Raw genomic sequence first — 23,864 nt, 5'->3', positions numbered from 1 at the left:
GAGACAAATTTTCCAAGTTATTCACCAGAAGCTTGATGCATTTCCAGATTTGCATTTTAGTCCTTTACCTAGATATGAACTATGATTTCGGTCCTGCAGAATTTTCTCAAACACATTGCTTGGAAAAGTAGTAACTCTGTTTGAAGACTCCTGAACTACTGTTCCACTCCAGTCATAAGCCCCAACAGCACCCAGTAACAGGACATCCTTTAAAAAGTAAAAATCAACACTTTAGAACTGCTTATTTCAGAAAAAGTGTAAACAACAACAACAACAAAACCAACACCAAAAAGCTAAAGTTACCATATCTAATTACATAAAACATCACTGTGTTTTGAGGTAACAATGTGCAGTCTAATGACTACAAGCAGTTGATGTGAGTTACTTAGTTTTCATTTGCATGCTGGACCTTACTACCCTATTTAAAAGAATTTCTACCCTTCTATTGCAAGAGGATAACTGACAGCTTTAGTTCCTGGGCACTGCAACCTAACTTTCCTATGCCTGGCTTCTCTAAAGCTGGTCTTGCTAAGCCTACACTTGTACAAACGCATGATCCTTGGAAGAGTATCAAAATTGATTTAATCAAGATAATCTTAAAATTGATTAGCATGAAGAATTGATCTGATTTATTAGACTAATTTCTAAATAAAATGTTATTTAAGCAAGTATTATTGATTTTATAAATATTGGAGAAATTATTTTCTAACTATTTATATAGAGGTCAGAGCCCAGAAATACACTATCATTACAGTACTGTTCCAATTCTTCTGAGTTATTCAGCTGCAGAATGTCAACTTCAGTGACTGAATTTCTCACGATAGGTGAACTCAAAAATTGATGAAAACATTAGATTAACTTTCTCAAAATCATTACAGTGAAGTGGTATGAATACATGTAGCTGTCAGTTAGCTTCACTTATGAATAAATATTTTGTCTTTTTGGGAGAACACACCACGTGTTAGAAGTCAACTTTGTGTTTTTCTGATAAAAAGACAGAGGATAATTTGACATTCTCCTGGTTACAACAATCTTCAAAAAACTATCAATTTAAACTCTTACACTGTTGTGTTTCAAAGCAGTATATTTGTGAAATAAAACCTACTTATAATATTGAATAATTAAATTCATATACCTTTTTTTGTGAGAAATATGCGCTGAAGCCCACCTGTGACATTTCCATTTGGAACGTATCACCTTGATCTGTACCTGTTACAATAAATGTTCACATACAGTTAACCCTACAGAAGCACAGAGAGAGATCCAATCCTGCTGCTTACAAGTATAACTTTATAGAGTCCCTACGTAATTCCATCTTTTCTCCAATTCACCATTTCTGCTAAAACATTTGCAAATTGAAATCAGATAAATGTTACAATATTTTCATATTTTACTGTCAGCTGGCTAACAGTGTTGCATGTTACAAGACTTCTCCAAAAGAGGCAGATGATAAGGATGGCCTGGATCAGCCTGCATGGTACTGGCACTGTAGCTAATCAGCTTTTACGTTCTATAGGAAGCACTAGAAGTACACTACATCTAACAGCTTTAGTAAGTGGGTATTCACAACTTTCCAATTAAATTTGTTTTTTTGACAACTGTTGTAATTGCCTTCAAAATACTGTGACATACAGGAATGTTTCTTAAGCTAGTTGGGTGAGAGTCAAGTAACAAGAATTCAACAGAAATACTCAGCAAAACTCTAGAAAGTGAAGCCACTTGAATATCGTAACACTAAAGCTACAAAAAGTTCTGTAGGATGAGCTGAGGTCAGGTCACAGGTCTCCTGAGTAAGGCGTAAATTTGACTTTAAAAAGCTGGGTGTCAGGAGGAAGTGTCTCTGGGCCACCACTGGCATACCCTAATCCAAAACACACATGGATGGTGCCAGGAATGGAGTCCAGCAGAAACCACATGGATTGCATTACCATAGCTTTTCAGCTTTGTAAAAAGTAACTCAATCTTTTGACTTGCATTTTATCTTTACTCTTGCTTAACATTAACAAACACAAGCAGAAAGATCCCTTTACTGTCCAGTGATAGCAGCTCTAAAAAGATTTGGATGCACATGGACAAACCCTTGGCTGATGCCAGAAAATGAGGACTCAAGTGAAATTTTCAGAAACTGAGGAACAATTCCCACTAATTTGCAGAAAAGTGAAACTCAGGCTTATTAGGGCTTTAGTAGCTTGTACAAACCACAGCCCTCCTGGGGAGCCTCAAGCAGCTTGCAGATCCAGCTGCTTCTCCTTTTGACACCAAGGTGAAGACAAACAAAATTCTCATTCCCCAGCTGGGAGAATCTTGTCTAATATTTCAGAGACATTGAGTATTTTACCTTCTATGCTAAAAATACGCTCTCCAAGTGTTCCTGCTTCTTCCAGTAGTGCAGCCTCAGATGACACATTAAAGAAATACTTCTCTGTTGGATGACTAGCAATTCCTTTGATTTCTTTAATTAAGTTTTTAGTATCAAGTTCATTCCTGATTAAGTATCCCAAAACCTTGAGGGGAGAGATGGGGGAGAAACAAAATAGAAAAGCAGGGGTTATCATGTCGTTACTTCATTTTCTTGCGTACCACTTGAGTAAGATTCCATATATGACAACAAAAATAAAACTAATTTCATTTATGTTAAAGAACTGCTAACGTTACTATACCTTTACAGTGGACCACTCAGACAGGAAAAATACATAAGCCAAAGCAAAGAAGAAAACCATTGATCGAATTAAAATAGTTCTGATTTTATAGCCAGTTAAAGAGGTCCTATATTTCACTAATTCATAAGATATATTTAACCAAACTTAAGGTACTGTGTTATTATACTATATAATTATTATATATAGAACATGCACCTTCATGTACACACAATAATACGATGTTTCCAAATCTGTCATACTATAAGTAATTATTACTTACAGCAATACCAAATCTTGTTATATTGTCTTCATTGCATCTACCTATCACAGTTTTCAAGTTGGAGCCGTCATGCGATTCACCGTCTGTCACAACAACCATTACTTTGGTGGCTGTAGGCCGTCCCCCTGACTCAGCTGAGAAGGCATGCTGTCTGTTACAAAACAGTGGGTTTACCAGATCGAAATTCAAAATGGATGGAATTATATACATATACACACTTCAATGAACACATCAACCACTGACATAGAAAAAGAAGCACCTATATTTTGTAATACCAGAATAGCTAGGAACTGCCTAAACTAATTTTAAATCAAAAGGGATAAATATTAAGAGTATGCAAATTTGGACTCCACTGAAGATTGATTCTTTCCCTAAGTAAGATTTTCAAAATCATTTAGACTTCCAGCCGCTTATGCCTACAGCCCTGTCCTAGATCCAATCACAAAATGGCACCTGCCTATTGAGAAACACACCTGGATTCTATGTGTGTCCAGAATTCACAGTATATCACTTAAATATTTTTCAATTTTTTCATGCTACTATTGATGCAGTGACAAACTGACAGCAGACAAAGGACTTCTTTTCCCTGTATTTAACAAACATGACCTTAAAACTCTTATGTTACCAATTCCATTAAATCTTTGGAAGTTTTTTACTACTTTCAATTAATTTAAATCTCTCCCAAAACTTTTTCAGTGGTGCTTGATGTGAGATATATCTATTGGGTACCAGAAATACTTGGAATCATAGAATCATAGAATTGCTTGGAGGGACCTTTAAGACCATCTAGTTCCAACCCTCTGCTATAGGCACCTGCCTCTAGATTAGGTTGCTCAAAGCCCCCTCCAGCTAGGCCTTGAATGCTTCCAGGGTGGAGGCGTCTGCCCTCAGCTTGATGCCATTTGCAAATCACAGAATCACAGAATGGCCAGGGTTGGAAGGGACCTCAATGATCATGAGTCTCCAACCCCTCTGCCACATGCAGGGCCACCAACCTCCCCATTCAATGCCCCATCCAGTCTGGCCTTGAACACCTCCAGGGACGGGGCATCTACAACCTCTCTGGGCAGCCTTTGCCAGCACCTCACCACTCTCTCTGTAAAGAATTTCCCCCTGACATCCAACCTAAATCTTCCCTCCTTCAACTTAAAACCATTTCCCCTTATCCTACAGTTATCAACCCTTTCAAAGAGTTGATTCCCCTCCTGCTTGTAGGCTCCCTTTAGGTACTGAAAGGCTGCAGTGAGGTCACCCCGCAGCCTTCTTTTCTTCAGGCTGAACAAGCCCAGCTCCTCAGCCTGTCTTTGTAGGGAAGGTGTTCCAGTCCCCAGATCATCTTTGTGGCTCTCCTCTGGATCCTCTCCAACGGCTCTTTGTCTTTCTTGTACTGGGGTCTCCAGACCTGGACACAGCACTCCAGATGGGGCCTCACAAGGGCAGAGTAGAGAGGGACAATCACCTTCCTGTCCCTGTTGGCCACCCCTCTTCTGATGGAGCCCAGGATACCATTTGTCTTCCGAGCTGCAAGAGCACACTGCTGGCTCATGTTAAGCTTTTAATCTATCAAGACCCCCAGGTCCTTCTCTGAAGGGCTGCTCTCAAGGACTGCTCCTTCCAGTCTGTATGGATGCCTGGGATTCCTCCGGCCCAAGTGCAAAACTCTGCACTTTGCTGTGTTGAACCTCATCAAGTTCACCTGGGCCCACCTTTCTAGCCTGTCAAGGTCCCTCTGAATGGCATTCCTTCCTTCTACCGTGTCAACCACACCACTCAGCTTGGTGACATCAGCGAACTTGCTGAGGGTGCACTCAATTCTGTCATCGATATCATTGATAAAGGTGTTAAAGAGCACCTCAAGACAGACCCCTTGGGGATGCCGCTTGTTACCGGCCTCTACCTGGACATAGAGCCATTGATGACCACCCTCTGTCTGCAGCCTTTCAATCAATTTCTTATCCATCGAGTGGTCCACCCATCAAATCCACATCCCTCCAATTTGGAGATAAGGATGTGGTGGGGGACCATGTCAAAGGCCTTGCTCAAGTCCAGGAAAATGACATGGATCGCCTTTCCCTTGTCCACCAATGCCGTCACTCCATCATAGAAGGCCACCAGATTAGTCAAGCATGACCTTCCCCTGGTGAAGCCATGCTGGCTGTCTCTGATCATGCACTCATTCCTCACGTGATCAAGCATGTTATCCACAATGATCTTCTGTTCCACGATCTTCCCAGGCACAGAGGTGAGACTCACCAGCCTGTAGTTCCCAGGATCCTCCTTGCTCCTTTTGTTGTAAATGGAAGTGACGTGACCCTTCCTCCAGTCATCAGGAACCTCACCTGACAGCCATGACTTTTCAAATATGATGGAGAGCAGCTCAGCAACCATCTCAGCCAACTCCTTCAGAACCCTAGGATGCACGCTATGTGGCCCCATAGACTTGTACACATTCAGTCTCATGAGGCGGTCTCGGACCTGCTTTGTCCTCACAGCAGGGGGGGATTTACCACCCCCAGTCCCTAGAGGTTTAGGGATGCAGGGCTCAGGGATGTGAGAAGTACTGGAATCCTGGCCAGTGAAGACCAAGGCAAAGAACTCATTCAGTACCTCAGCCTTCTCTTTGTCAGTTGAAGCCAGTTCTCCTTTTACATTTACCAAAGGAGGTACACTCGCTTTGACCTGTCACTTCTGGCCAATTGAGTGCAGAGTTTAGCACAAAGTTTAAGGACTTGATTTCAGCAAGCTGAATTTACATATCCTTGCCTTGCATTGCAGGTTATGCTACATGTGTACCTGATGTACAGTTATTTGCATGTGCCTGTTTACAAATGCACCTCCTTGGAGACTCTCAGGACATGTGCTCTCAGAAGGAACCAAATTCAGGAAGTGCTCCTTGCCTTGTGAGGTAAGTTATGATAGAAATCATACCACAGTAATCAACACATTTTACCTTGCATAGTCGATGGCTTTGAAAGTATTAGTCAGGTCTCCTCCCTGTTGAAATGTTTTCTCTGTTGCATTAACAACATCATCCTTTGTTCGGTACTCATTCAACTTGAACACTACACGAGGATTATTTGCATACTGAATTAAACCCACCTATAAAATGAAAAAATTACATTAAATTATCATGTATTACAATCACTTACATGGTATCATGATGCATATCTATTTGTCAAGCAGGAGCAGAAGATCTGCAGATGCATACCATTTTCTTTCAACATATAAAACCAATTTATACTAACTAATTTGGAAAGCAAAAAAAACTAAATACTCTTGAATCTTACATCATTTATTATGGACTACAATATGTTAATGCAAAGAATCTGATTTAGTAGGCATTTAAATGTTTGGTTACTTCTGGAAGAGCTTAGGGACAGCTGTAACATGGTGAGCTATGCAAAAATCAGAAAATAGCACAAATTCTATGAGCTGACAGCGCCTCATTTTGATCTTCTCTAGGGAAGTCCTAAGGGTTAGTTTCTTGACAGCACTGCAAACCTTACTTACTTTCAATACAGGTGAATACTATGGAAATACGTTAAGATGTACATGTAACATGAAAGAAAAAGAGAAGGGAAGATGGTAAAGGTAAGGTTTAGAAAGGACTAATGACGCTGAGCAGGTAGCCTGACTTTTAAGCACCTCGCTTCCAAAGTAGCCCAATGAAGAAGGCAGCCTTTGGGAGAGAGATTTCCAATGCCCAGACTTTGTTCCCAGAATTGTATATGGAAAATGGACAGCTGCAAAGACAGAAAATGTTTAAAAACAGGAAACAAAATTTTCCTTACCATCATCAGAATAAAATGAGAAAAGAACTCAAAGATCAGACAACAATCAAGTGGGGAAAAACTCCTATTTTTAAAGATACAGCAGTTGGAAAGTAAAAGCCATATGAAAACCTCCCACAAAAAATACCCAGAACACACACACACACACATACACACATACACACAAACTTACTTATACCACATTTCCACAGACTACATTTTAATTATTTGTATCTATCATATTATCTTATATACGTAAAAGAGATCTGTATCCATTATACATAATCTAGACTTCTATTTAAGTTGGTCTGCATTTTGAATCAAATTACTAGTCACTTTTGGAATAAATTAGGTGTGAGGTTAAAAAACAATCAACAAACAAAATACCCAGTACTGAAAAATAAAGGACAATTGCATTATCTATGGCCTTGGGGGAGTTACTATTGTTAAGCTAAAACAAACGTGGTTTCCTTTAAAATTGCCAGAATTTGCTAATATAATCCACTGCTTCCTTCCCATGACCCTTCTCCCACAGTTGCATTTTACTTACCTGGGTTTTGTTAATGCCTATATCTAAACCTTGGACAAATTTCTTCAAAAATGCCCGCACAGCATCCCAGGGATAAATGCTGTTTGACTCATCACAAACTACAACAATATCTATGACGGAAGAACACTCTAAAAAAAGAAAAAAAAAAAATGGACATCACTCTGAATTTACTTACAAGTCTTTGGTGAAATCAAGAGGAACATATCTAGGTCTCACATAGGCAGCACTTCAGATAAGGAAGGTTTCATCTGAATGAAGACTCAATAATATCACATGCAGATTTTGGGTCAGTATCAATTTGCACTGCTCCACTGCAGTGCCTCTGAATTCAGAAGAGTGAATCCAGATTCTTACCAGAATTAGATCAGTATCTGTGAATCTTCATTTGTGTCAGAAAGACTTATTTTAAGACTTCATACACACATTTTTAAAAATCCCAAATTAAAGTGTCCCCAACACAATATATCTTAATTTTACTTGATCCATTTTTTTTACTGAATCTGTTTTACAAATGTTGTCTTACTTTGAATAGCAGGAGAAAAGCTTCTTAGAATCTGGAAACTTGGGCTGATTTCAGAACAGACTCCTGTTGCATAGTACTGGCTTCCACACTGCTGTGCCCACAAGGGGCCACAAGTCTTTAAAAGTAATAACAAGAAGAAATTATAAAATAACAAGTACTGGTCTCACTGTATCCATATACAAAAGCAAAATAAGCTGGATGAAAGGAAGATGGGATAAGATGAGCCCCCATAGGTTACCAGGCTGAGTCTCCTGCTATCACAACAATATCAGACAATCCTCTTTGTGTACATTCTCATGAAAACAACTCTCTATTTATGGCCATCCTGAAGCCTTTGCAAGCTCCTTCCTACAGAGCATTCACACCTATAATTTCTAGTGTGATACAGTCTGCCAGGAACCTGTGCTGCTTTAATCCACCTGCTCTACAAACTATCAGTGTAAAACTAGAGTTCATATTTCCAAGTTACTTTCAACCATGTGGTGAAGTTCTTCTATTAAACCAGGAGGTGGCATTATATCCACGAGCATCTCCAGACAGCATGCTCTAAGCCCACACACTGACGGGACTGACAAGCCTTGTGATCACTGCATCTGCACATGGATTTATTAATTTGAGAAGACTTGTTCCCAAGGGAAATTAACTTTGCCAAAATATGTGTGAGTTGAATTTCTTCATAGTCTCCCAGTATATACAATCTGAACTTAGCTGCAGGCTGCCGCTACAAGGATAAGTTTGGCCCCTGCCTTCCTCAGAAGCTTGCTCTGCTGAAAATGATCTCTACATAAAGAAGATTTTTCAGCTAATCGCATAAAAGTGAGAACTCTGATCGTAGAAGGATTTCTACAAAAGCAACTAGATGAAAAGACAAATACAGAGACGGTACTTTATCATCAGGATATTTAGGAGGTTCTTATTGAAAGCAAATTATATTAGGAACACAGGGAGAAAACATATGACCTCTGTCAACAGTTCTGAAAGAAACTGTGTCCAGTTCTGGGCTCCCTGGTACAAAAAAGACGGATCTCCTGGAGAGTGTCCAGGAGCCACAAAGATGATAAAAGGCCTTGGAGCATCTCTTCTATGAGGAATGGCTGACAGACCTGGATCTGTTCAGCCTTGAGAAGAGAAGGCTCAGAGGGGTTCTGATCAACGTCCGTAAATATCTAAAGTGCAGGAGGCAAAGGGATGAAGCCAGACTTTTCAGCAGCACATTGTGGTAGGACAAGGGGAAATGGCCACAAACTGAAGCATAGGAAGTTCTGCACAAATGAGCGTAAGAACTTCTTCACAGTGAGGATGACAGAGCACTGGAACAGGCTGCCAAGGGGGGCTGTGGAGTCTCCTCTGGAGATATTCAAGACCTGCCTGGATGCCTACCTGTACAGCCTGCTGTAGGGAGCCTGCTTAGCAAGGGGTTGGACTCAATGATCTTTGGAGGCCCCTTCCAGCCCCTACAGTTCCATGATTCTGTGATTCTGTGAAATTATAGCTCCCATGCAAATACTTTCTGATTCATCTATCAATTCTGTCAGTCAGAAGAGTCTGGATAACAGAAAATGCACCATCTCCATGTCAGATGTGAAAGGAGAGCAATAGCAGCATTACGCTTTTGACAAGAATACTGAAAAGAAAAAAAGGAATTAAAGGCAGAAATTAATAAAAAATGACATAAATGTCAGACAGGATTATCAGTGGCAGATGGCATCAAAATATTCTAATATATTTCATATGATGGCAATATTTCTAGTCAAAAGAAACTAACTATACCTATAGCTAAGTTCAAGCGTTCTGGTGTGGTTACAGTCAGAGAAGCAAGATGCACCACTAGTGCAGTGGAAAACTGGTAGATAAGATAAGTAGAACTGATGAGCTTGGAAAATGAAATATCAGAAAGGGGCATAGATTTGTCCTTAAGAACTGATCCTAAGAACTCTGAATGCAAACTGGGAGCTGTCTGGATGGAAGAAACCTTGGAGCAGATGGATCACGCACTGTCTGATTACAAGGTGGCATACAAAGGCAAATGTGACACGAATGGCCTGGAGGTATGTAACAAGAAGCACCTGCAGCTGAGACAGGGAAGTACTAAATACACCGCGCTGCGTCCAGGAAAGATTCATGTGGAATACAGCATGCATTTGGTTTGTAACATTCAAGACAGATATATTTTAAAAATCTCATTTCATCCAAAAACCTGTTTGACCAGCAAAGAAAAGGATAAAAGAGAATGCTGTATTAAATATTGATGTGAGATTTTATGTCCTGGGGATTGGTGGGAGCTCCTTCAAATTACTGAACAGCAGTGTCCCAAGAACAAACTGCTAGGAACGTAATCTGGAAGTTAAAAAAATAAAAAATTGTTAGCCATCAGAGGAATGAAACTCTTAAACACTATTCAGCAGGACTAAGCATTCCTACAAAAAAATGTAACAAGCATGTGCAAATGACTGCCCTGTTGTTAGGTTACTGTGGGAAGCAATCACATGACATCAAAAAGCTGAACACACAGAGCCCTCAGGCTGCAACACAGACATGCCAGGAGCTGAGCAGTCTGGAAAGAGCTCTGAAGAGGAGCAGATATGGGCACAAAAATTTGGAGCCTGGGAGAGAAGCAGCCACGGGAGGATGAGCATGAGCTGGGTGGGAAGTCCTGAGCATGGTACAGAGAGCCCATTGCAGAGCCCAGCTCCCAGAGATGTGTCCCAGAGTGAAGCCCTGGTTGGCAGCAACGTGCAATTAGGAGCAAAGATAGTCTCCACTTATTGATCAGTGCTAGGTGCATGTAAATGACAGGGCTTTTGAAATTCAAGGCAGCTGAGACACAGATAAGCACCCATCTCTAATACTCACTCTTTCATAAAGAACTTCCTTTCCCAAAGATGTGGCAAATAGTTCACATCTTAGCATTCCACTTTTTTCCTGTGTGTTTTGCTTTGCCTTGCTACTTCATGAAGTTTAGATAATCATCAATGCCACATGAATCAGGAAATTCTTTTTAACTGAAAAAGTTCATGTATTGCTAGGAAATGCATTTTTTCCTTCGTGAGATGTTTTATACTGCCTCAGTCACTGATACTGATTAAAGTAGTTATGCAGGGGACAGTGTTAATTTTAATTAGAGATATTACTCAAGAGATTGGATCACACAGTCTATCCTCAAACCAGCAATCAAGAAGAGAACTGTTGCTGTATTCTGAGCTTATGATCCATCTAAATAACACTAATAGAACTCCTGGAAAGCTTGTAATTAAATCTGTATCTATCGTAGTACTTCAGTGAACCAGTGAACTGGGTTATATGGTGGTGAACATAAGCAGTTGAATAATTTCATGATTGGAAGATGCAACTGAAAAATAACAAGCTTAGAGGGACTTTCAAATCTCATTTTCCTATACTCTTTCACTTGGTTACTGTATCATGTATACATCACAAACTGGTACGTATCTACTTTTCAAGAGTTTTCAAGTCTATGGCAAAGACCGTAAAACTGTGTACAAAACAGGCCTGAACTTACTCACAGTTACTACATCCCAATTATACAGAATTCTAGGAGTAGTTTTCAGAATATACACATAAAAATCCACTCTCTCTACTTCACTAACCAAATAAACCATACTGCTAAAGCAAAGAGCAGTCCCATAGGACTGGAAATCCCAACATCTCAGGAGAGTAGTCACTGTGCAAGTGCTTAATGCAGAGGAGAGGTCTCATTTGTCTTCTGAAAGCATAACCAAAGCTATATGAGACTACCTTACAGATGTCCACTGTGGAAATGATCCTGTAAATGTTTTCTGAACTAAATTACAAAATCTTTAATTATTTGTTTGGTGGCTTTCTTCCGTATGGTGTTTTGATAAATGTGGAAGACAACCTTCATGGATCTTAGAAAATGAGAGCTTGACTTTAAATCATCCAAAATATGTATTTATCAAGGCTGCATAATGAAACACGTCTGGCTCAGGCTTAACCAAAAACTGTGGAAATTCTAGTTTCTTCATTGTCTTCATGAATTTCTGTATCTATTGACTGTATCCTCAATACATACCAAAAATCCTCCTGTTTTTGAGTTCTGTATCAGTGTCAAGCCAAGGTTCATGTCTTCCTTTATCTCAGTTACATTTGGAATATTTATTAAAGCTGAAATAAAAAGAAAAAAAAATTGGCAAAACAGTAGCTGAGGAACAGAAGCAATTCAGTAAGTTAGAGTTCCTTCATGTCTCAGAATCTAACATGCTTCTTCCAAACACCTGCATAATATTTTGAGACAAAAGAAATGAAAACTAATCTTTGTCATAAATTTGCTAGCTAGTAATAGACATTAATTAAGTAGGGCCATTTAAAGTAGCTGCTCCCAAGAGAGCAAAGGCACAAGAGAGGAAGAAATTGTCTTCCTTCCAATTAAGCATTTTTGGCTGGCTTCATAGATGCAGCTGAGTGGCTCCTGTTACATTTCTAAGGATACTAGGGCTGCCCTTATCCAGTAGCACACTTCGGACAAAAATGTGAAAGAAACAGTGGAGAACAGATATGTCACCACAATTAAACATGATGTACACATCTAAACTTCACTGTATCTAAAAGGGAATCTCATTTTATACTTCGTCTATAAACACACAAAGCAGAAAAGGCTTCATATGATATATATTGACCAAATGAGATTCGAAATGAGAATGTAACAAGAATCCGCTGTTTATGGCTGTTTATGAGGGTGGATAGTGATAGGACAAGGGGGAATAGTTCAAACTGAGACAGGTGAAGTTTCGGTTAGATATTAGGAGGAAGTTTTTCACACAGAGGGTGGTGACACACTGGAACAGGTTGCCTAAGGAGGTTGTGGATGCCCCATCCCTGGAGGCATTCAAGGCCAGGCTGGCTGTGGCTCTGGGCAGCCTGGTCTGGTGGTTGGTGACCCTGCACATAGCAGAGGGGATGAAACCAGATGGTCTTTGAGTTCCTTTTCAACCCAGGCCATTCTACGATTCTATGATTATTAATTAAAAATACTTGAAATAAATGACAGAAAGGTTAAAAAAAAGTTCACATCAGTATCATAAGGTCAATTGTAAAAAATATGCATAAACATTCACCAGCAGTTAATTTTAGAACTCAGAAACAGTCAAGTGAAAAAGACAAGAGAAAAATATTTTTATTCTTCAAGGAGTCTGAGACCACTGAATACTGAACTTGTGATTGAAAAGGAAATTCCTGTGAATTCCTCTTCAGCAACATTCATGCTTACACTGCTGTTACATGCTGTTGCTACTGGTCTTGGTAGCTTCCAACTATTTCATTAGATAGATGGGTCTGGTACAAAAATGAGGAAAACCTGAATAATTGCAATGAGGCATTATTCACTATAACTTACCTTGCAAGTTTAATTTTTTACATGTGGTTTTGGGTGTACCAACAGGACATGCATAGATATCTCCGGTTCTATTTGCTGGATAACCACTCCAGGGTGAGCCAACCAATAACCTGTAACAACAGGAATGTCTTTTACCATCCCAAAAGGGCCAGCAGTATTGATGCAATTAAATCTGAGGGGATCAGGTAAGGAGACTTCCACCAAATATTGCACCTAAGACTTTCAAGAGTTCTCTCCAGAGTTGTTTGGAAGCTGCGTTTTATTTTACTTTACTTATGTTATGTTAACACAGTTGAGTGATGACAGGCAACCCTGACAGGAATGCCTCTAGGAGCATACTGCCCCAAGCACTTATCCCATGGGTGTCCAACCTTTTGGCTAGTATGCACTGCAGTGAGTGAAGAGGAATTTAGTTTGCTCCAAAAGTAAAGCCTCCTCTTTATTTCCACAGAAACTACAACAGATTCAAAGAGCACAGTTGCACTATTTGATAGAGCAAATTGTCAACCAGGAAGTTCTGTTTTTCAACATAGTCACCACTGTTAGCTATGCAATTTAGCCAGCTGCACTCAAAGCAATTTGCATCAGTGAAGGTGATCTCTGCTGAAACATACCTCCACATTGCCTCATGCTCACATTCACTGACTGGCAGACTGCCCTTCTGCTGCCATTTGTCACATGGCAACAAAATGTAATAGGATATTGGTGGGAAGGTTTAATTTCTAATGACTTAACACCAACATCCACCTCTGACATTGTGGTCCAACATCCTAAAGTAAGAGACGTTGCTTTCAGAGCAGCCCTCATAAAATATATAATGTAGTCAATGTATATAAGTATCAAAAAAGATTTTGATTTAAAAATTTTTTTATTAAAATCTAAAAAAGGAAAGCAGCAAAAATCATAAAATTGGTGGGCTATTTGATCCTGTTTTTGTGAAACTATTGCATCAGTCTTCTTCAATGGCAGCTTGAGCTGGCACTGTGCTGCACCCCATGTCCTGGTTTCAGCATCGATAGGATTAATAGTGCACCAATGTTCCAGTGGTGCTGAGAGAGAGCTTTGAGCCCAGGCTGGACAGCAGGTGGCTGCAATGCAGGGTGTGCAGGGCCACATGGAGCCTGTGGGACTCTGGTTGAACCTGCCTGACTTGTACTGTTGCACTTGTGACACTATGTCACCATCAGAAGAAATAAAGCACAGATGTTAATGTACACCAGTGCATACAAATTTAGAAATACATGCATTGTGGAAGGAGAGACAAAGAATTTGATCCTCCCGTCAGGTAACAGTTAACTGCTTCCTTTTAAGTTATTCTTTTAACCGATAAGAAGCACTTCCTACAGGCTCAGCACAGCAACAGTACGGTTCTTATGTCTGAACTTGAAAGCTGCCACACCTTGACAACACTGAGTAAGAAAGAAAATACTGCAGGTGATAACAGACTGCTGCGTGAAGTATTTAATCCTGAACAAGAAAGTTAAGACTTCAGTAATTTATGGTAGTAACATGAAATGATTCACTCTCCCCAGCACTTTTCTTCATCTGCAGTTAACATTCCCTCTCCAGTGCCTATTCCTCAAAACACTTCTCACATTTTGTCTGAAAGCATTCACAAAACCAACAAATTCAACCTGTGGAAATGCTGCTGAAGAACACCTGTCTTCCAGCACTACCCTCTGAGAGAGTGAGACCAACAGGCAGCATAGGGTAGTGGAGTTCTGGGGAAAGACAATTATTTACAGAGTTTAATGTGCAACAAAATGAGGCTAAGGCAAAATACGACTATAGGAACATGTCTCTACAAACACAAACCAACAACAAATAGATGAGTAGAGAGCAGCAATATGACTTTCCTTTCATGCAGCATAGTCTATGGTAATAATTAATGCCTCTGTGGGACAGTAAAAAGGACAAACAGTACATTTTTTTTAGTTCACCAATATATTGCTAGAGTGTTAGCTGCCATTCCCTAAAATTTTACAGGTAGGTGATGTAAATACTTTGCACTGTAAAATAAATTATTTTAGGAAATAATTATGCTTTGAAGCAGCTTTCTTGAATGATGATATGTTACTAACTTTTGGAAGACTACCTGATTTTATTGCTCCAATTTTGTAACTAATTCAAGTAAAATTGCTTTGATGAAAAGACATAGTTTTAGATGCAAGAACAAAAGTTTGAGTCCTTCAAGTCTCCACAAGGCTCTCAGAAACAGAGTCTGATTTTTGAGTGAGTGGTCCAGTGTGGAGCCAGGGGTTGGAATGGATGATCCTTCTGGGTCCCTTCCAATTCAGGAAATTCTATGATTCCATAATTGAGATTTCTTAAAGGAAATACTGCTAACTGTATTTTTTAGTTTATTTCACATCAGCCAAATGCAAACCTAATCACACGAATAATGTTCTTCTCTTTTATTAGCTCAGTTGCCATTGTGTAGGAATATTTTAAAAGTACCTGTCCACTTCTCAATTATCTTGTAGAAAGACAGCAATTGTTTTATTGTGCAGATCAAAGAAGAAAAACGAAGCTAAAAAAGTAAGCTCCTCTAATTCTGTGCTCAAAACAATATCTATGCAAACTGTGCCTAAAGCAAATGTAATTTATAGCTTTTATTTAGTTTTCATTCTTCATAATGTTCTGGATGTTATTTTCATACCTTCCCTTTGCTGGAATTAGCCTTCAATACAGATCTGTAATCTCTGTAATCTCAACGCACAATTACACCATAAACAAAAAAATGCATCTATACACAGAATTTAACACTTAAAACTCATTATTACTGATACTCTGACTTTCAGAAATTAATTATTAAACATCTTTTCTTATTTGACTTAACTAAACTTTCATCAATATTTTCTTGAGAAAAAATTATTAAACAATTTCTGCCATGCCTAGCCTACAGCGATTTTTTATTGTGTGTGTCTATATAAAGATCCTAGGAGATAACTTAATTATGATTTCTTTTATATCCTGAGACTTACATGAGTTTAATACTAGTCTTCACCTTCTAAATCAGTAAATCCTCATTGTCTTTAAAAAGTAGGAGTAAAAGAAACCATTACGGTACACAGTTACACAACAGTGTTCTGGGAAAATGTGTATCTTTCAAAAAAATCAGCAATGAAGAAAGAGAATCTGACTAGCATCCTGCTAGCGACAAAAACATTTATTTACTTTGATTAAACAGGATGTAGACAAAACAGAGTGAAACAGAATGTATCAGGAAAGAATGCAAAAAATGATTACTAAAATACTTGAAAATACTTGTTTTAAAATAAATTGTATCATGCACAGAATATTAATTATGGGCCTTTTTCAGGCATGGGTTAAATATTTATTTTAACAAAACTTCATTATGTATCTTTGTAGAGTAGCTTTACATAATACCATTGTGATCACTGTGTAGTGTTGGCACAGATTTCGTTAGTCAGCTCTTTAATCAGTCTCCAACACTATACACAAAGCACGAAGTCAAGTAAAGTTCAGCAGCAACGCCATACCACACAGGCTGAAGGAAAGGCAGATCAAAGTGTAATGGGAATTATTTCTGTGAAATTACACCATGACAAAGCGAGTAAGTGGCAAAGTGTGATGTTGCAAAAAAAATTAGAATTCAGGGTGAAGTGCTACATTCCCAGCTGTTGTCAAAGCAGTTTTTAAATTTAATGTTGCCTTGTTGACTTTTTAAAATGCATTTGTTCTTTAATGCAGTTTCTAAACAGAGAAGAGTAGCTGCAAATTGCAATAATAAAAGTAGGAAGGACCTCTTAAATCATCTGGTTCTTTTCCCTTCAACTACAGGAAGTGATGAATAGATACAAAGATCAGGAATCTTTTCGCTCTCATAGCTGCTTCTCTACACATTCTAAAGCCCTGATCAGCATCTAAAATTTCCAACTCTTTGAACACGATACTCAAAATCTCAAAAACTATAAATTATGGCAAGAATTCAGACTGACAGACTTAGAAGGCCATGAAGACAGAAGCTGAGAAAAGGCAAACTAGGTCAAGCAGTTGATAAAGCAAAAGGCTACGAATCCAGTGTTAGCAGTTGATCCTGACACTTAAGAGCAAGAGCTGTAACAATGGCAGCATTTTGTTAAAAAAAAATTAAATTGGCCAAAATGCATTCTCTTAATTATTATATGGAAATGTATCAATTTACAGCAAAGGTGCTCCAGAAATGTGTGTTTTTGTCAAAATGTCTTTTTGGTTGAACAAGTCAGCAGATCAATAGATCTCCCTAAGAGAGAGGCTGCTATATTTTGATCAGTAATTAACATTTTGCAATCACATTTTTTACATCTGTTCAGTATTGCAACGAGTATGTGATGCTTCAGAAATGGTAGTCATGTCAAGGTATTTCATAATTGACACGATATTAAAGGCAACAAAAATATAAAAAAATGCAAAATCCATACTGTAAGTTGCAAAACAAAATTCAAAAATCAACAGAGTGGCTACAAGTTTATATCAAACATCACACTGAGATTTTAATCTATTAGCTCTATTGTGAAATGAACCTCACAGTATGTTAATGAAATAACAGAGAATTTAGTCTCAATTTAAGGCTTAAATGCAAATAATCTCATGACAAGAAGAGCCATATTATAAACTCAGTGATGTTGCTGTTCTGGTTTATTACTTGCATGGCTATCTGCCTCTTTTTTTTTCTATTTAACAAGTTTCTTCAGTGTTCATAATTTTACTAGACCTCATTAAAGAGTTCCTGTCTGAAAATTCCCACCAGACACTATGAAAAGCTTGAGCTTTGCATGGCTTGCAAATCTGTCCTTATTTACAAGCATCACATGCCATCAATGCACAGCAGATCAGTGTCCAATTATCCTGGATCTTCTGACTCTACACAAAAAGGGCTCCCTTGCTGGTTTGTGTCACAGCTTCCCTACATACAGTAGCCCCCACTATATTCAAAAGCAAAGTCTAGGAAGTGATGAAATCCTTGTGGATCTCAGATTCTGGACAATCTCTCCCTTGGAGAGAGATGCCACCTGTGGTTTTTGATGTGGAGAGAAACTCCACTGTGCCCAAATTGATTTTACAAGTGCATCACGCACTTGCTGCACAATGATGGTCTTGTCATAAAAGCACATGGTGATAAATGTTCCTTTCTGATACAAGGCAGCATCCCACCCTTGTGCAAGGCCTCAATTTGTCTACCTCCCTCCTATCTCAGACATGTCAGCTAGTGCTCCGTACAAAGACTGCAGTCAGTGCATCACCTCTAGGAAAAATCAACTCTCAAACAGCTTGAGTGCTTTTAAATAATATGCAGAAGAAAATGTGCTATTGCACCAGTAAAAAGAAAATAGCCTAGAGAACAAGAGATAAACTATAAGTGATGTTTTTCCTGCATGTTTAATGGTTACTTGACAGGAAGACTGAAAAGAGCTTTTCTTCATTAAGAGTCTCTAACAAGCCATGGTTACTAAAACAGCTGCTAATAAAATTCTTCTGAGTTTTGGAATCATGGTCAGACATTACGCAGTGAATGAATAAGTGATGAAGAAGTGCCTATTTGCAGAAAACAGCCCCAAATTCATATACTCACATAGATGGGAGAACAGATAGGGAAAGTAAATCCAAATTTACTTTCTTTCCCAAATTCAGCATACCAGCCAGTAAATTTGTAGTGAAGGAGTTATTATATTGGAACTAATTACAAAACAGAGACAATAAAAGAACAAAAAATGTCTTAGTTGAGTCCTGAAGCTGGTGTTCCTGTTGTAAGCTTAGAGAGAAATTTATAAGGATAAAATGCATGACAATTTTTTCAGAAAATACCAAAGCACTTAATTGACTTTGGGCAAACATTCTTGCTCTCCTTCAATAGTTTCACACAGAAGAAAGAGTGCTCAGAACTATGGGTGACTAAACACATAATTAAGGCAGGCAGAAACACAGCAAGAAACTGCTACTGCAATCAGCAAGGAGCAGGGGAATTTCATGCCGAAAGGAGTGAGAGGAAACACTGAGCTTCTACTCGGGATACAGCTGTGCTCTCTTGCTTTGTCTCCTGGTCATCAGCAGTAGACAAGGTAATGCAAGACAAGCAGTGGGACCAAGGAAGTCTTACATTTTTCCATATGCAACAAACTGTGCCTTGCGCAGTGATTCTGTATAGTAAAGCATCCCCGGTAGCTTTTGCAGTTTTGTCTGGGCTTTTGCAGACATTGAGATCTTCATATGCATTTCCATCTTTCTTTTTACTGAAAAACAGTTTAGGTACTCACTATCTGTCCATCATCAGTTAAACATACCAGTTTGTTGCTCTTTGGTTCTGATATTGTTTCAATCTATAGAGAATGACACATCTAAAATATTATCTCAGCTTATGATAATATGTATAGCTTGTATGACTTTCCATTGGTCCCTGCCATAAAAGATGTCCTAAGCTCTGTGGTTGCTGAGACTGCAGAAGGAAAAAGTACAATGTGTTTAAATGTAGATGGTTTAATATTTTAAAGTTCTTTTTGGCACCAACATTACCAGAAAAAAATATTTTACTAATTACTCATTAAGCTGAATGTTATGGCAATAGTGGTCTTCACATGAAATTTTATGCTTGAGGAAATGCAGCAGACTTCCTTTGCTAAGATTATGTTATGATACACATCCAAATACGTTGCCCTTAAGAAGCAAACAATATTCTATCAGAAAAAGATGTACAAAGTTTAAGTTCAGTTAATTTTAATAACTGGAACTCCTTAGCCCTATTCATTTGTGTTAACTTTGCTAACATTAAAGTAGAAAATATCCTTAACATATACAGTGTGTAACAGGTATGTTATGGCTACAAGAGTGACTGAGATCAGAATTAAAATGCTACAAGTAATTGTGAGTCTGAGGAGAGTCATATAGTGGAAGGGAAATTAAAGATGAAAAGAGATAAAGACTTCAGATTACACTGAGTAGAAGAAAAAGAACCCGAGCATTCACATGAATGCATCTTCAGAACATTTTCACTTTTGTTTTAATAAAATCAGTATTTATTAGTAAAAAGATTAATATAAGAATGAACTAGTTGAAAGTCATTTAAATGAAATCTGGAATCATAAAATAAAAATGTTGCAGTAATTTTTGTTACCCATTTAGTTGGACATTTTCAAGGTATTCAAATTGCTTACCATTTGCCTTGCTCATTTATGAACTGTTGAACTGCATATCCAAACTGCTCTCTTGATGGACCAGAAAATATTTTTGCTTTAAGGAGCCCAACATTGTAGGCTTCACAGCAGTTATGAAGAAAACCTGTTAACAAAAAGATTATTTTTACCACAGAAGCAATTAAAGAATAATTTAGATGCTAGTGAAAATGTTTTTTCATCTGTGCCAACTGCCACAACAGAAGAAAAAAAAACATAGCCTTTGACACATGCAATAAAAGCCAGCCTATGGCACCCATCTGCCCTGCCATGTGTACTGCCTGTCTAGAATGATGCACAGGTGTTATAATACTGTAGGTTAATGACTCATTCACTGTTTTGCTCAGCAAATCTTGTGGCATTACTAATGAGAGCGTTTTAGCTGAAGTGAAGCAGGAAATGTGATTCAGAGGTTCTTCACATTAAGACATAAGCCTATGGCCCACCCAAACGCATCAGCTGCCTGCTGAAGTATACTGAAATGAAGGTTCACAGAAAGTAATTATTGATACTGTTTGTATTCTAGCGTCTCTCTGCAATTTGATGTTTGAAAGACTGGAACAAAATCAGATCACCTACTGCATCAGAGAACCTATGGTTTTGAACATTTCATTATCACACCATGTTTGTTTTCTGTCCAAACAGCCAGAATGGTTATCCAAACAGGAAAACTTAGAAATACAAGCATGGAAATTATCACAGCATTAATAAACTATGGAACTTAATACTGAAACCTCACTTTGCTGTGACCGTGATATTAATTACTTCGTGTTGGGAAGTGCAGGAATCCACTCCTCATTCGTAAAGGATCTGAGTTCTTTCTGATGAAGGCCTCTAAAAGGATGTTAAGAAGAATGCCTGCTACAGAAGTTGCAGGACTTTGTTTATTATTACACACTGTGTGTAATTAGAAATCACTAATTGCCATGAGTAGATTATTCCCCCCTCTAGACAGAAGGATTGAGACAATGGTGGGATCCCAAGAATAAGGTACAGCCCAGCTCATGGGCACCTTAGTGCCCCAGGAAAGCCTCTGAAAATGACAGCAAAGGAAGAAATGGTGACCTCTGTTTGCACTGCTGAGGTTCCCAGGTGAGGTTAGTTCACAGAGTTGCACATTGGTTAAACAACATCACTCATGTTTTCCCTCCCTTCCTGTCTATCCAGACAGGAAGTGTTTTATCTATTCTTCACACAAAATATGTCTCATCATAGTTTTTCAGTACGAGTCATTCTGTAGTAAAGTAGGGGTCTTTATAACAATCCCTTATAACATTGATTCTTCAAGAAGATATGTACCAATCTTTTGCTCTTAAAAATCTCAAATTGTATTTCTCTAGCTTTGATATGTGGAGTGCTAATTGTTGGTTTTACACTCTTCCAGGTCCCTAAAACAGCTTCAATAGAGAGTTAATAAATTAAATTAAAATGGCATACAGCAGCCCATCACAGCAGCTTAGCTATGAAAGTAACAGCAATAACAACATCATAGTGATAACATCAAAATCACAACTGCAGGTTTGCATGCAAAGTTCACTACATGTAAAAAATTTCAATGACTTTCATATCATACCCATGGAATAGAAAGCACGAAGGTTATGCAAAAGACTAAATGCAACTCACACACTTACTACTTTTTGACCACAAATTCAAAACAGGAAATCATACATTAGTTATTTCAAACAACCACTATCTACAGCTGGCCTTTGGAAACCAAACAGTTGCCCTTTGCTAGAAATACAGTTCCTTGAGAAACATCATTAGAGAGAAAAAGTATTTTCTCAGCCATGTTATTTGAGACTGGAAAAGAGTGTGTACAGACACACCACTCTGCGTATTGCAATACTTTTGACAGTAATTACAACCACTTAAAGTTAGAGCTCAAATCTAGGTTTGGGGAATTAGAGAAAAGGAGAGAGACAGATATTGGCCATATGTAAATTAAGATTACTGTGGAAACTTTGCCACTAATTCTTTGGTGATCTAACATATTTGCATTTTATCAAAGTATTTTGCTTGTGTCCTGTCCTATTTATTTTTATTTTGGTGTCTATTGTTTTTGAGTTACATTACACTTGGTGAGAAATCACAGAATCATAGAATCACAGGATGGTTGAGGTCTGGAAATCTTCTGGTCCAAATCAAGTGTCATTTAGTAGTGACTCATTCTCAGAGGCCATGAGAGACTCTACCACAATGCTATTGTATATTTTAACTTCCTTGTGCAAATTCAGGGAAAGAATAACTCTACAAATCAGGTGATATAAATGCAAATAAAGCTTGGATTTGGAATGAAGGGCCAAAATATGTCGCTTAGAAGCATACTGTATGGCTTTCCAAGTCTGTATGCTCACCTCTGCATCCTTGCACTGAGTTACTGCGATCATGAGTTGCTGTACATGTGCTAGTAGGAAGCAGTGCAACATGTGGCTATGCCTTATCTGGATGGAATTGGGCACAGAGAATAGGGACAGCCCTACTTGTCTAATGGAAAATAAAAAGATTTTATCTTAAAATAAAGATTTTATCTTCTTGATGTCATCTACCAACACTGTAGCTATCCCAGATGATACTTGCAGCAGGAATAAGGTGCCAAAAGATAGACTTCCTTTTGTATGACTTGAGTGAATACATCTTAATATTGCTGCTGCTACTGCCCAGTTGTCACTGGGTAAAAGGGGGTACAATTATACTTTAATGCTCCTGTGTTTCAAAGATATATGTTATTTCTAGACTGCTAGCTGAATTGTTACTTAACTAAATATATTTTAAGTGCAACTTAGCCAACTTAGGTGCAAATGCATTGGAGATTCCTCCTCGTGTGTCCAAGACTATAGTATTATTAAATGCAAGAGTGAGGGCAAAAATTGCCAGAAGTCTATAAAACTGCAAACACCAGATGCCACAAATAACAGCCTGAAGAGAAATTCCTATGTTGACTGAATTTCATATGGGAAATGGTGTCGAATTAGATAGGGTTTGAGAAAACACCGGCTGGGTTGCACATTGCCTGTCCATCTCTCCCCTTGCTTCCTGTGAGCCCTGCAGTTCTCCTCAGACCAACCACATTTTAAAAAAATAAGATTAAGTTAAAAAAGAAACCAGGAAATGGAGTGTCTAGGGAGGCAGTGTCACCTGCAATATTCTTGTCTATCAGCTTTGCTTCTTACTACTTCTTACTACATGACTACTTGCAAAATCGAAGTAGAAAAGCGGGCAAATACATCTGCCTCACTTCTGACATTATTAAGGGAACCACAGTATAAACATATTTCAATGACAGTCATTTTATGCTCCATATTTTGATAATTTTTAGCAGATTTTTTATTTTAAATTTATGTCACACACATCAGGTAGTGTACATGCAAATAAACCTTGGCTTTGGAGCCAAAAGAATCCTATGGCTGCGGTAAGGTGTAAAGAAGAATAACATAGCAGGCATTTTTGTGCATTTTTCTCCATTTCATATTGTGCTTACAGTATAAAGACATATTTTATCCATTTTGTGTGTCTATCTATATACAGTATTCAGAACAAGAAATTCAAGCATTTGGAGCAAGAAAAA

The 23,864-nt window shown here is 38.4% G+C and overlaps 1 protein-coding gene across 1 annotated transcript in view; it reads right to left on the bottom strand.

The window, feature by feature from the left end:
• LOC104914876 (integrin alpha-1-like) overlaps window positions 1-22,725 on the bottom strand; it is a 66,633-nt gene extending 43,908 nt beyond the window's left edge. Inside the window, exons 1-11 of the mRNA XM_010725407.3 lie at window positions 22,654-22,725; window positions 20,282-20,460; window positions 13,131-13,240; window positions 11,811-11,902; window positions 7,763-7,877; window positions 7,240-7,367; window positions 5,870-6,018; window positions 2,920-3,070; window positions 2,339-2,504; window positions 1,136-1,209; window positions 69-207 (exon numbers count right to left, since the gene is read on the bottom strand). Of these exons, the coding sequence (XP_010723709.1) occupies window positions 69-207; window positions 1,136-1,209; window positions 2,339-2,504; window positions 2,920-3,070; window positions 5,870-6,018; window positions 7,240-7,367; window positions 7,763-7,877; window positions 11,811-11,902; window positions 13,131-13,240; window positions 20,282-20,460; window positions 22,654-22,725 (1,375 nt within the window). The remainder of the gene's footprint in view (window positions 1-68; window positions 208-1,135; window positions 1,210-2,338; window positions 2,505-2,919; window positions 3,071-5,869; window positions 6,019-7,239; window positions 7,368-7,762; window positions 7,878-11,810; window positions 11,903-13,130; window positions 13,241-20,281; window positions 20,461-22,653) is intronic.
• Window positions 22,726-23,864: the final 1,139 nt, after the last annotated feature.

Source organism: Meleagris gallopavo, chromosome Z (genome assembly GCF_000146605.3).
Source record: "Meleagris gallopavo isolate NT-WF06-2002-E0010 breed Aviagen turkey brand Nicholas breeding stock chromosome Z, Turkey_5.1, whole genome shotgun sequence".
In the NCBI taxonomy this organism is placed as follows: Eukaryota; Metazoa; Chordata; class Aves; order Galliformes; family Phasianidae; genus Meleagris; species Meleagris gallopavo.
This window is presented reverse-complemented; position numbering and strand designations above follow the sequence as displayed.